The 14,365-nt window shown below is 34.9% G+C and overlaps 2 protein-coding genes across 2 annotated transcripts; one reads left to right on the top strand and one right to left on the bottom strand.

The window, feature by feature from the left end:
- The first annotated feature begins 2,953 nt into the window (after positions 1-2,953).
- On the top strand, positions 2,954-7,323 carry LOC127845660 (RING finger protein 145-like). Its single transcript, XM_052376686.1, has 3 exons — positions 2,954-3,174; positions 4,710-4,949; positions 5,148-7,323. The coding sequence occupies exons 1-3, from the start codon at positions 3,165-3,167 to the stop codon at positions 6,809-6,811; spliced, it is 1,914 nt and encodes a 637-aa protein (XP_052232646.1). The 5' UTR covers positions 2,954-3,164; the 3' UTR covers positions 6,812-7,323.
- Positions 7,324-9,524: 2,201 nt separating this feature from the next.
- LOC127845354 (uncharacterized) lies at positions 9,525-12,428 on the bottom strand. The gene is made up of 2 exons (XM_052376218.1): positions 12,376-12,428; positions 9,525-11,835 (listed from the first exon to the last, which is right to left on the bottom strand). The coding sequence occupies exon 2, from the start codon at positions 11,490-11,492 to the stop codon at positions 11,073-11,075; it is 420 nt and encodes a 139-aa protein (XP_052232178.1). The 5' UTR covers positions 11,493-11,835; positions 12,376-12,428; the 3' UTR covers positions 9,525-11,072.
- Positions 12,429-14,365: the final 1,937 nt, after the last annotated feature.

The raw sequence follows: 14,365 nt of genomic DNA, 5'->3' as shown, positions 1-14,365 counted from the left end.
TTTTTCGAGATAATGGGAAACAATGTGATACTAAGACATATCTTACATTTTTTCACGGATGAATACTATGCGACTAATAGATGTTTTTAAAGCCTCGAAACGCACGTTTTTTACTTAATTTTCCGCTAACCCCTTAGGTATTGTTTCGCGGCCGGTGTGTCGTATTCGAATCACCCTGCTGCCTCTGACAGATATAAGTAGTGATATGTAAGTTCTAAATAACGATTATGCTTCATCACAGATCGATACATATATCTTTGGTAGATATTTAGAGGTTTTAATGTTTCACTCTTTACTTGTTAAAGTATTTTATTCGAGTAAAAGATTCCCAATAAATGAACACATTTGTTCATACCTTTCCATTTTTCGGGTTGATGTATCAATTTGCCTATACACGGCCGTTAATAATCGGCGCCGACTCTTTTTGGCGATGCATTAATAAATGAGCAAATGCTACTTCCAAGGTGGCGCTAAGGACCGGATGTTTTGAAATTTCGGGCAATGTAAAGCGATTAAGCGAAGAATAATTCATCCACAAATGTAAAGAAACATACAATCACAATCCATTTGGAAAAGTGGGGACCTTTATAAGTTGTGCCATGGTGAATTTGCAAAACAACCGGTTAAGTTAATTAAGTTTTTGTGCACACACTTTTTTCACTAATTCAATCGTTTAATTTCGTGAAGCACATCTACTCTTTGTTAAACATGCTTCAAAGGCATATCATTACATAGGTAAACATCAACAGTTTGTATTTTAAAAAGACAGCCGCAATAATGAAATGCAAAAGGCCTGCATTGCTAAGTTAGTTATGTTCCAATAAAGCTGTTTTCAAAACAATGAAGCATGTTCGAATTTGTTTAGGTTACATTAGTTATATTATTAAATATGCATGTTCGGGCTCAATTCGCACACCTAATATCAAATTACAACATGAATGACTTGATTATAAATAACTGTTTAGATTTTTGAAAAACTAGATTTGTCATGCAAGTCAGTGAAAGGATTCCCAAAACAAATAATGTCAGAAAATTACTGACACGGTTTTGTACTGAATTTGTAATATAAGTTACAATGCTTCCAACTGACCTCATACGTGTTGATGCAGTGTAATTGAAACGTTATACAAGTTTCAAAATAGATTTTGAATTGGAAAAATACCTTAACACTCTTTTAATTCTACAATTTAGAAATGCTTATGTCCGCCTCATAACATCATCACATCAACTCATGATTGAACATGGGCAATATATAAATCTCGAACAAAACTAAAGGATGTGTCCCTTGTGAAAGAATTATATTGAAAACTTATATCATTTCTTACTTGTATGTTCTTTCTATGAAGATCTTTGTGAAAGGTTTTTTCCGTCAAAGTTGTATAATCAGCAAACAATCAACAAATTTAACAAGACTATTGCCAAGCAATATAAGTCCCCTACCGTTGAAACTTCACCATTTTCAGCAATATATCTGGTGTTTTTGTGGCCATAGCAACCAGAATTATTGACGTAGGAACAAAACGAAATGACGTGCATAATCTACATATTGCCATCTATCCATGTTTCAAGTTTCATAAAAAAATGTGAAAAACTTTTAAACTTATCGCAGGATCCACCATTTTCAGCAATATTTCTAGTATATATGTTGCCATAGCAACCAGAATTCTTGACGTTAGAACAAAATGAATTGACGTGCATAATCTCCATATTGCCATCTGTCCATGTTTTAAGTTTCATGAAAAAATATGAAGAACTTTTAAAGTTATCGCAGGATCCAGTAAAGTGTGACAGACGGACAGACTGACGCACAGAGCGCAAACCATAATTCCCTTCCGGTTTCACCGGTAGGGGACAATACAGCTATTGCCTCGCGGAATGAAAGCATTATACGAAATAGTGCCATGTATATTTATTATGCCTTCGAAAGACGTAAAGTGTCGTTAACTTAAACACTTGCTTTGCTCTACCACTATTGAATTATATGTTTTCATATAGGCTTTTTTGTATATGTATATGTTTATGCAAGGGCCGGTGGCCGTATAGCAAATTAACCTCTTTTTCTTCATTAAATAAATATTTGACCTGAGCGAGAGCTATAGGTAAAGTTTGCAAATGTTTATTTAACCCATTTATGCCTAGCGTCCTGAAAAAAGGACATTGCAAACAGCGTAGACCCAGATGAGACGCCGCATGATGCGGCGTCTCATCTGGGTCTGCGTCTGCGCTGTTTGCTTAAATGAATTTCTCTATGAAATATTCTAAATATAGAAATAAGTTTACTAGACATCCCTAATTTTCGAAATAAATTGATCCAATTTAGAAGGATGGGAGAGTCCACTAGGCATAACTGGGTTAAACTCCTTAGATCATAAATTTCCATACGCACCGAATTTATGTTAACAAGATGTTTAACGTTATGTAAATAAAACATTTTTTTTACTTTTTCATTAACACAACATTGCTGGGTTTATAACAGCGTTCGAAAAAATATTTTGCCAATATGTAACTGATAAAGAAGTATTGTGTAACGTTTTTTTTTGGAACATGTAGTTGTGGTTTTTCTTTGCGTATAATAAATCTGCAATTATTGAATGTTTGAAATCACATTTGAAAACATGTGTCGATGTGTGTGTCGGTGCCCTGACCATAAGAACGTACAATTTTCTTATCGTGAGTGCAAAATAGAACATTACTCATTTGTCCCAATTTTAACATGTTAATTTGTCTATAATATGCGACTGGAATAAAACAATCGTATCGTTAAAGTTTCATATTTCAAACACGTAACTGAAGCAGTGAGCCAAAATGTTCTGCGTTAATAATTGACACTTTAAACTGTTGTACCATTTTCCTGTGTGGTTATTTTTAACATTGAAATCAGATAAAGGTTTCCCAATACAAGTCATACCCACATATATAAATTAACAGGTAAAATTTAAGGTATGTCATTTTAAACTTGTAAACAGTTGGTTGTTTCGTTTCGAGCACAATCTTTAATACAAGCTTTTTACCTGTTTTGAATTGACTTGTTTACTGCTGTGTGTGGATGCTATACATTAGTATATTTGCATTTATTTTTCCGTAACTATAGGTTGATAAGGACAATATCGTGATAGTTTTAAACGCCGTTTCTGTTTATAATACGGTCTCTCGACGGTTCTTATATGATGGCAGGTAAGCGCATCGTTTTTCTTCCTTTATCAAAAGCAAATAGAACAAGATACATTCTTGTTGACTGCAATAGTTATGTTCATGTCGCCATAGTATCTTTATTCATACCTCATGTACTAATATCAAATGAATAAAGATGAACATAATATTTGCGGTAATGTAGCCAGAGAAACATACATTTTAGGGTAGGTGAGACGGCTTAAATGTGTGTATTTATAATTTAATGATATCTTTAATAAGGATATTAAGTGGCAGAGAACTTCCAAATCTCTATTCAACATTGTTTCTGTGTTAGTAAAGTTAACGTTAAGTGTGCGAATGAAGCAAACATGATCCGACAACTCAATCGAAAAAGTACCAAAATGAAGTTAAGTGTTAAATCAAGTTCAAATTAAATAATATATACGCCTGATTGTATATGAGTTAATAGGTACATTTAAAACAAGAGACTTAAGCCAAAAAAAGTTATACCATATCATTTTAGCGTGTTTGCCATTTTGAATAGTTGTCAAACACGTCATAGTTTCAAATATTCCTATCGGAACGACAGAAATGGCGAAAGTACGACTAATATTAGTAAGTGTGGTAAAGTTGCATTCGCAAAATAATGCGTATAAGATAACGATGCCAGACCTATTGCAGCTTACACGTCATTCATTCGGAATTGTCTTTTTACATTTACTGTGTGACTTTTGACGCCAATGGTTATTCTAAATAAGTCTATATCTAATTTGTTAAAGCGTGTTTAACATGATAAATCCCTCGAAAATCGAAATAAGACCAGAAAAACCTATTTTCTCAAGCCGTCATTTTGAAAGACGGCACTGAACAATACTGTCGTGTTATTAAACTAGGCTGGCACCCAAAGACCCATAGGAGAGTATCTATAAATATGGGCATTTTAAATCAGAAGAGAGCACAAATATCAATTGAAATTATTCAGATAATAAGAATGATATTTCATATAAAACAAGAATTAATCAAATAAATGAATGGGGTACCCGGTCAGAGTTCGAAAAGAACCAATTTAAAATAACTAATGCTTCTAATGTGATGTAATTGTTTAAGTACATATGAATATGAAGAGTTTATTTCTTACATTAAGTGTATTGTGTTTTCATGTACCGTCATTAAGTTTAAGTATTATAAAGCCTGAACGGGTCCAAAAATTATCATCTATTAAAAACCATAACTTTCTGTTGTATCTCCAATAGGTTTTGATTTTGTTACATATACTCATTAACTGTTTTATAAAAGACATGTGTTTCTTCCAATTATTTGTTATTAGCATATTATTTTAGGATATTATTCAGACGCACATACGAGGTAGACTTTCATTTACGCTATCGTTTTATGATATATTGTTACATGAGTGAGTGTTCCGTCTGGCTGGTGATCAAAATTTATTCATTGATCGATATCACTTTATGGATAGACATCATTTACACAAATTCACAACTTTGAACTTCTTATTATACAAATTAACTGCCTTGGTGGATTAGCTTTTGCATATCTCAAGGGTGCATTTTTCAATGCAGATAACGCGCGAGAGGATATACAACAAGAACCCGATGTCACAAATCAAACGAAAGGCTGGATTGAAATGTGTGGGGTTAGATTAGATAATGTTTTGGACCGGACACATGGAAATCGCAAGGTTATCATCGAAGGGATTTTCAGAATGCCATTTGTCTTTATGCTGTTTGCATGGACGACGCTAGGGCCATCCGCGGACAGCCGTCTGCTAGAAATACCGTGTTTGCTGTGTAGATACTTAGGTAAGAATAGATATTTTTGATGTAGTATAATATACGCAAATTCTGTATTTTGCTTTAAGTAGATGGCGTGTGTCGTTTTATTCTAACATTCGAAGAATCATCAGAACAATAAAAGGTTTTGTGACACCGTTTATACTGTTTGCGATTATTTTGACATATATATATGGAAATATTATCCCTAGACATTGTCATTTCCAGGAATGCTAAAATGGATGGCACATGCACAAACAGGATTTCAAACCATTCTCCCACTATACGTAGATGCTGTTTTATGTTTTACTTCTGCGTGGCTCTGTCAAGCGATTTATTGGACACTTCAAGCCCAAAATGAGGCGGCGTGCTTTCTAGATGAACTCGGCATTGCATTTTCTGACACGTACCCAAGCCGAAAAATAACATTTATATCGGCTTTGGTCGTTCGTTCGTTGTACGTACATCGTGTTGTAAACAAAACAACGGAAGCATTTTGGTATAATATTACTCTTACAATTATAACACTGTTGTCTATATCAACAAAGTGGTATTTGTTTATGCAACTAGATTACTGGAGCATGCAGTACATTAATTTTGCGTTCATGATTAATCGCTACGAAGATTGCTCGAAGTCGGAAATTAACAGATTAAATGCATTGAAGAAAGCTACCGATATTCAAATGCGATCTACAACAGACGAAACAGTAAGGCTTGTTTGTTTCGAAAAAATCGAAGCGTACTCAATGTTAATAACGATGCACACACAACACAAGTTCTCGTGGAAAGCTGTTTCATATTTCAGCAACCAGTGCATTTTCTTTTTTATCTTCCAGACAGCAATAGTGGCTTTAGTAGAAATACAAACTGGATTTAATTACATTGAAAGAAACATCTACTGCTATGTCGTATTATGTTGTTTCAATATAATTTCGGGCTTTGGCTTGGCTACACTATTTTCCAAAATATTGGAAGATATTCTTTGTTTATTGGCAAGATTCGTTTTTCAAAGTTCAAACCCCAATACTAATACTATACGCATCGAAGTCGTCAGCACTATGATGATACTGTACATAGACAGTAACTTATTTTTGCTAGATGTAAATACAAGACAACATGTCTTACTTACAATACTTTTGATGGCCCTTTCTCAAGTTATGTTACTCGTCGTTGGTAGTGTCGAATTGGAGATTTTATCAATTATAAACGAGGGAGCAAGGAACAAACTGTTCAAATTATTCGGAGTTTTGATTACCACAGCCTTCATTTTATCAACGTATCTGTACATTTCATCGAATGTAGCTATGAAGTCCGGAATCGGCGGATGGACGTTCTTGTTTTTGAGCCGAAACGTCGTTGTTCTTGCTAAAGTGTTTTTCCTTTTCTTGAAGAGTGTAATTTTGTTTTCATCTAGATTCCCATCTTGTTTTCAAGAACATTTAGATAATATATTTTTTAATATGCATGCAATATCAAACATATCAGTTCTTGTATGCGTGTGGTTGCACTGTTATACGCGACTTTTTGCACCAAATATGGGCTCATTTTTCTTAATTCGGCTTTTTATACTTACGATTGATACTTTATTAAAAACCAGTATCGCGTGCTATGCTGAATGGAAGAATTACTTAGTTCGCAACCAGTTACAAGGATTCATCAAAACGCTCCCGGAAATTCAAGAGCACGACGAGAATGAAGTGTGTTCTGTATGTTTAACTCCTCTGGGGGTTTCCAAACAACTGCCTTGTGGACATGCATTTCATTATGACTGTCTTAAAAGGTGGTTTCGCATTCGAACTGTTTGTCCATTATGCAACATTGAAGTCCAGATTCCGGAAATCGACGACAGAATTGGACATGCCTTGCGCACATTTATTAACAACAATCAATAAATATGAAATAAATGGAATCGTTAATCAATCACAAATTGACATAACATTCTAGAAATAAAAAAACAACATTTACATAGTTTTCAATATACTGTTCAAATATGCATTATTAAAAATAAGTTATCTACAAATTACACAGACGATCAGAAATACTGAACGTGCAGTGAATGTTTGCGTGTGTTTGTTATGAGCGATTTATATTGCAGAGTATTTACACGATACTTAATGTTTATATTCGATTGGACACTTGTTATTTATCAAACGGTATCTTGTGCATCGGAACCATCCATCTAATATTGACCCAGTACTACAAATCAACTAATTATCATGCTTAAAACTTGTAATTGCTTATTATATATAATTTGTATGTATATGCGAATCAACATTTCATGCGGACATTATTGTGAAAGTATTAGTTACAATAATTGCCATGCTACTGAGTATAACTGCAAAGTGTATGCAGTGTTTTGTTGGTTTCTAATGTTTATTCAAATAAACACTATTTCTGTAACAACGTTTCGTTTTTGTGTTGTGTTCCGTATTTCTAAACGAAGCCATGTCTGTTTGACAATCGATGAACGTATTTAAATAATGGCTCTTCTTTGTGTAATAAAGACAACATGCTAACATTGCCAATGGTTAGTAGATATAATATATAGTCGTCTTATTATATTAAATCAAATTAAACCACACAACCAATTGTCAATAAACTAAGTTTGATGTTCATTCGCTATTATTTATTTGTGTTGCCTGGAGATAAGATAAACCGACCAAATCATTAAGTTATATTTTAAATAATTAGACCAATAACTGTCGATCGGGTCATTGTATTGTTCCAAATAAGTTTAGGGTAATAATTATTTGAATAAAACTTTATCGGCACTGGTCCTTATTGTTGATCAGACCAGTGTCTTGGTATGTTGTTAAAAAAATAACACGGTATTTTGAACGGCCCTTAACATAACACACTTAATCAAACGAGAATTTTACTTGCGAATCGAAATGTGTTTTTAAGATTTGACACTAAATGTTTTGTCGTAAATGCAACGTTGTAATTCTTAAATAATATATGCACATGTTCATATTACTAAAGAGCGCTTATAGTCATGGTGAAGAAATCTAAGACAATATTAACTTTTCAACGATACAGAGAAAGGCACATCAATTAATAAAAGACATTCCGTCAACTAAATATGGTTGAGGCAAAAACTACATTATCGTTAATCCCGAGTACAATTCAAACACCAAACAACACAACACAATCTCGTTACAAAACACAATCTCGTTATAAAAAGACAATCTCGTTGATGCAAGTTTATAGCGTCGATAAGTTAAATGCAAATAATTTGGTGTTACACGAGTTGGACCTGTCTGCACAAGTATATCTGAGCTTTGTTAAGGAGTTGTAAATCTCAAAATGAAGTACCGGGTTTAAATTTACAACACCAACCACGCAAAATATTACGTGTACAAGCAAACAGATGGCACAATGCAACTAAGTACCTATATTTGAATAAAATATAAGGACACAACGGCATATCTAAGTGTCTCTATCAGCTTGATTAAGTGGAAAATAAATTGAGACAATATAACTTTTTTTCGTAAATAATTAGAGATTTTCAGAGCCTTGGCATTACTAGTACACAACTGACTTAACTTTCTCGAGGAAAATCAGCAGTTCCTTTTGTTTAACTTATGTCAAACAATATCATAACTGTAAATAGAATTACAAAACAATAAATAATTGAAATTGCTTTGCAAATGTATTAAATTTAATGGTATGGTGTAAATGATTATTTGATCCTATACTTGTGTATAGAGCCCTATACGCGACCTGGTGTTTGGTAATAGTTCATATGATGTGCAATATTGTTCTGACCGACAATTAAGTGTCGAGCAGCAAACAAAGTAAACAAAGTTAGAGTTTGACCCTATGTACAGCTGTGAACTATGATATTAATAATTTTTTAATAGCACCCAAGCTATAAAGGTAGGAATTCTAATCCCAATGCAAACTTGTAGGGAGGATTACAAACTCATGAGCACCCAAAACCCATCGCGTATAACTTAAATTCCCATTGTTCTCATCGCGTAGCAATTAATGATGAATTCCTAAGAATTATACACGTGTAATACTTTTTTATCTGATGGTCATTACCACCGGGGATGTGCTATTTCTATTTCGGCAAATTGTGCAACTTTGAATATGAATTTTATAGAAACATTAGTTCTCTGACTCTTATATCCGCTCAGTCACGGAATTCAGCTATGTAAGTCTGAATCCTGTAAATCTTCAATGACGATAGTTTACAAAGCGTTCAACAAAACTTTACAATTATAGAACCTGTATGTTACTTCTGTATGATTTGTCATAAATGGTAGTACTATTAAATATTATCTTTTTTGAAAGATCATAAAGACTAAATAGAACATGGTCTCTACACATAGCATATTCCCACAAGGTAGACAATTCTGAGGACAAAAATAACATGTACATTGGAACAAACGGGAAGGTAGATGAACGGCCGCAATTCGAACTTAAGGCTAAAAACAATAAAACAAATCAAGAAAATACAAGTTATACAGTGACACCATCATGATTTTGCTGTCCGGATACTTCAAGTGAATGGTGTACGTTAACTTTAGAACACCAAAGGACGTTCGTTGCAAATAGTTCATGCAATCGAGATAAAACAATGCCATAGTCGCAAACAATTTTTTAAACGAATCATCACTACGCAATATCAGCCATGTAAATAACCGTTGTCAAACCTATGCAGCTCACAAACTATTTAGTAAAGGCCGTACAGGGGAACACTCCTGTTTTATCAAGAGAAAACCTTTCGTAGAAATTACTTCCCTATTCGAATACCTCTCCATGTATTGTAACTTCTATTCTTAAAGGGCGATCATTGTGTAGGAGATTGCGACGGGACCGAATCCGATTCAAAGCATACTTTTATTAAGCATATATATATACGTATTAATATCGTAATGATTAAATGTGCTTCCTACTTTACGGGCAAACGCTTATTTGATAACCGTGTATTGTAGAAAAATCATTAAATATCATGACATTATTTTGTACAAAAACATTATAATTTTCAAAACAATGTCCAACCAAACAATTAAATCGTATTAAATGCTTGATGAAACAAAAAGCTTTTTACATATTCCAAGTCGTTAAATCATTTAATGAAACTGTATGATTTTGTGGTTGTTTTTTAGCCTCAGGAATTTGAAGCTGGTTAGGTTTTGTATTGTTCCGTAGCGGATATGGTGTCCGCCCAGCGACTGTGAGGTCTCAGAGTTAATGCCTAAAGTGGTAGCGTTCTTAAGCGTACTGATCATATCCAGAACAGAGGCTCAAAGATGTCTCAATTGTAACGTGTCGGTTAACCCAGCCTCGGTCGTAAGTATGGCTTGGACAATAAATTGAAAATCAATACATTATAATATAATTGTCCTTAAACTACCTGTTTTTATGATTTGCTTGTAATAAAATAAATAGTTAGAAACAGTAAAACAATAATAGTCAAAATGCTACAAAACTCTGACCTCGAATTGTATATACTAAAGTTATGACTCATATTTGTATATGGACCTCAAAATATTATGTTATATAAAACGACTCTGGGTCATTTAGATAAAACCTCAATACAAGACTTCGGGTCACGTTGAAATGACTCCGGGTCTGCCTTGTGATTTCCTACCCTAGGTATGGAGTCCTATAAACCGTTATAATGTTTGTACAATGGTACGGGACTTAGAGCATCAACTTTTAGCGACCCGAGCCGCTGAGGGAATCCTTCGTTTGACGAGGATAGCCAGTCTCTAATGTTATATTAATCATCAACATCGTCATCAATCAATTGACATATTTGGCCGTTTGGGGGAAATGATACAGAAATCCTCCTCCATACAGGTCGGCTGTGTGCCTCTGAGAGTTATTCATCCATGGGAAGGGATGTCCAATTTTTTACATTATTCATCCAGCTTGTCTTCTGACGGCTTCGACGTCGACATCCTTTTATCGTGCCCTGGAGAAAATTCGTGTACAGAGTCGTGCTTGGTAACGTATCCAAACCAATCCAACATTCGTCGTTTGACGGTCGCCAGTATAGGCTCTTGTGGACCAACAAGTGTTGCATCATGTTCCGGAAGTACTCGTTGGTCTTCAGCTCTGTATGCGGAGCAGACTTCGGAGACTTTTATGTTCAAATGCCTGTATCATGCGTTCTGTGTCCGCGTGAAGCGTCCAGGTCTAGCAGCCGTAAAGTAGTATGGAGACTACGAGGTACTTGTAAAGCCTGTACTTGGTGGGGAAGCTGATATAACTGCATGTCCATAACCTGCTCAGTCTGGCAATCGCTTCGGTCGCCATTGCAATTCGTATTCGGACCTCAGCGGTACTGGTGCCATCCTTGGAAATGGTTGCGCCCATGTACTTAAAACTGGTCACTTCTTCTAGCTTCTTGCCGTTCATGGTGATGTCTGCACTGGTGTTTGTCGTGCTGTTCGCCAGTATCTTCGACTTCTCCGTGCTTACCTCAATCCCGTTTTCTCGTGCGTTTTCATAGAGGATGTTGGTGAGATCTTGAAGTTCACTGCTGGTGCCATCCATGAGGACAATGCCATCAGTGATGGAGATAGAGGTGAGGTGACCATGGAGAGTCTCCTGCATTATCTTCTGAATGAAAATGTTGAACAGGACGGGAGAGAGCAGACGTCTCTGACGGACGTCCACTGATGTCCTGATGACTCCCCTTGTTGTCCGTTGAGAAGTACTACACTAGTGGCGTTTCCGTAGAGTTCTTATATGACTTGCACCAGCCCTTCGTCAATGTTAAATCCTCTCATAATATGTCCTAGGTCATCAAGCCACACGCGGTCGCAAGCATTCTTAAAGTCAATGAAGCTGTGGAAGAGGCCACGTTGGTGTTACAGGTGATGATTCTGCACTTGAACATTTGCTCCTCTTTGCTCAGCCTAGCTGTCAATCCAGCCTGCTCCTCGGTAAGCAGTTCCTCGGAAAATAAAATAATAATACATGCTAATACTTTAATGTAATAACCTTTACATGCTTATTGAGCTATGTGTGCACGATGAATTTGAGAGCAGAACTGACTGTTCTAAGAGAAAAAGCGCTCTTTTTGTACAATTTACTAATGCGGCTTTACTCGGACATTTCCATATGTCATAATTTATAAAACCTCGACCACGCCACCGCAAATTTAAGGACTATTACAATATAAACTTCAAGTAACAATATACCTAAAGAAAACTAAACAGAAGGGTAAAAATCGCCACACAATAAGCGTCAATCGTTAAGATTTGGATGCAATCGAGCTAAAATAATTAAATTTCATTGACAAGAAAAATTGGCTTCAGCATTTTTTATCGCGACCTAATGTAGCCTAGTCTAGTTTAAAATTATGTCGCCACTAAATAACTGTCCATGTTTTAGCCAATACAACCTTAACTATTGTCACTGAAAAAAACTATCCATATGAATCATCGTTTACCCTGCATACACTTAATTTGTAGCTGTAAAACTGCAAACATACTGTTAAATCATCCACATGTCTTGTGTCGTACAGTTCAATAACGCACACTACACACAGAGATATATCGGTAATCATATGAGCTTATTTATCTATCAATCATCGTCTCTCTAAAAATAGCCACTATCAGACGCATGTACATGATGTTATAATATACAGTATTGCGATAGCAACACTTCACATGATTAATGTTCACGTAAAAGAATAGCACCACGATAGGTTTTACTTAAAACTGTCATCTTCGTATAAGAAAAGTTAAGCTAAAATTGATTTTCATTTTGAAACAACTATTGAATCAATGGTTTATGAATCCTTAACCGTTCAATGCATGATTGAGAAACAAGTATTATACAGCATAGTATGCAATTTATTCTAAACACTTTCGTATAAGAAACATTTTTTTTATAATAGCCTATTAAATATTTAACCTGGAGCAATGATTTAATTAACCAATAAGGAAGAAATCATACACGCGCATTTAGAAACTAAAAATAAAATTGCTACTGTTTAGAATTGAACTGTCTAACTCAAAATGATCTAAATCAAGTTGTCAAGAAATTTAGTGTTTTTTTTAACTTTCTTGTGATGATTTTTTTTTATTCACTTGTTCTACATTTATGTGTAGGCACTGATCGACATACAGATTAAATGTGCATGGTAACTATCATATTTCTTCAACTTGCAAATTACTTGTAACTTACAGTACAGCTCGCGCGGATTTGTCAAAATCCGCGCTGCCACCGCGGACAATCGCGCTCGAGGGCGGACAATCGCGACGATATTGTTTCTTGTACGCGGTGTTTTCTCGGCGTTTTATCTCGTCCTTACAAAAACGCCGCGGACACTATCACAGTTGGAAGTCACCGCGGAACGCCGTGGACTTATCGCGGACCGGGGTGGACGCGCGGCGGATCACGGTGGAGGTTTGTTGTAAGAAAATTTAATCAGAGATAAGGTTCATTATGCAAACATATAAGTACATGTATACCTTTTTTATTTTTCGTATTGAATAAATTATTTCCATTACTTATAACATTATCTATTCTCTATGATATAAAATTGTTGTGTTCTGTTTCCCAATAACGATGAAGAAATACGAGATTATACGATTTTTTACACGTGTTCAATTGTACTATATTGATAAAATATGTTACACATACACAAAATAGGCAAACAAATTTATATATTAAAGACGAATTTCATTAATTGCAGCAAAGACAAAATAGTGCCCCGAGCCGATTGGTACGATGATATTTTGTACATATTTACCTACAATAACCGAAGCATTCGTCTTTGTATTAGGATCTTAGTAAGTGTTCGTGTGTCGTATGAATATATATCGTTGCAGGAATTTAAAATGAACCGTTAAACTATTTTATTCACATCGTACATGCATGATATACATGCTGGCGAATTCGACTGTACAGACATTGTCGATTTCAGAATTAAATATCTGGCTTATTTCTCATTTTTCGACACATGTTTTTCTTAACTTCCATTTTAATTTATATTGAAATATTCATATATTTAAGTTATTTTTATACACAGTTTATATAAATTCATTAATATTCGACAAAATCGTATAATCTCGCTTGAAAGTATTTATAGCCTGGTGACGTAGATTCCCGAAGATAATCGTAAATAAATGTTCCTATATCTGTGAAAAATAATAATTATGAGGAAATATATTTGAATACACAATTAAATACCCGCAAGATAACTCGTGTAGAATAATCTTCTTGTGCGTAACGTTTAACGCCACCTCGAGTCCCTAACACATTAGCACATAATCTTAACCAATCAATCAATTTTAAACACTTGTATGACAATTACAAGAGTAGCATTATTCACGCTTATTCAGTTTGTGTGAGCGTTATCGGTTTGTACTTCCGCAATTATGTTAATTGTAATTATTTAATTACATGTACTGTGGCACGCGTATCATCGAAGTTGCAAACTGTGACCTACTTCGGCTTGGATCAGCGAACTACGA

The sequence above is a fragment of the Dreissena polymorpha genome, chromosome 9 (genome assembly GCF_020536995.1).
Source record: "Dreissena polymorpha isolate Duluth1 chromosome 9, UMN_Dpol_1.0, whole genome shotgun sequence".
Taxonomy (NCBI): domain Eukaryota; kingdom Metazoa; phylum Mollusca; class Bivalvia; order Myida; family Dreissenidae; genus Dreissena; species Dreissena polymorpha.
This window is presented reverse-complemented; position numbering and strand designations above follow the sequence as displayed.

Coding starts and splice junctions, on each gene's coding strand:
- LOC127845660 (XM_052376686.1), top strand. Junction 4,950..5,147: donor TTTGCTGTGTAGATACTTAG/GTAAGAATAGAT, acceptor TGTCATTTCCAG/GAATGCTAAAATGGATGGCA.
- LOC127845354 (XM_052376218.1), bottom strand. CDS start 11,492: ATGCAGGAGACTCTCCATGGTCACCTCACCTCTATCTCCATCACTGAT.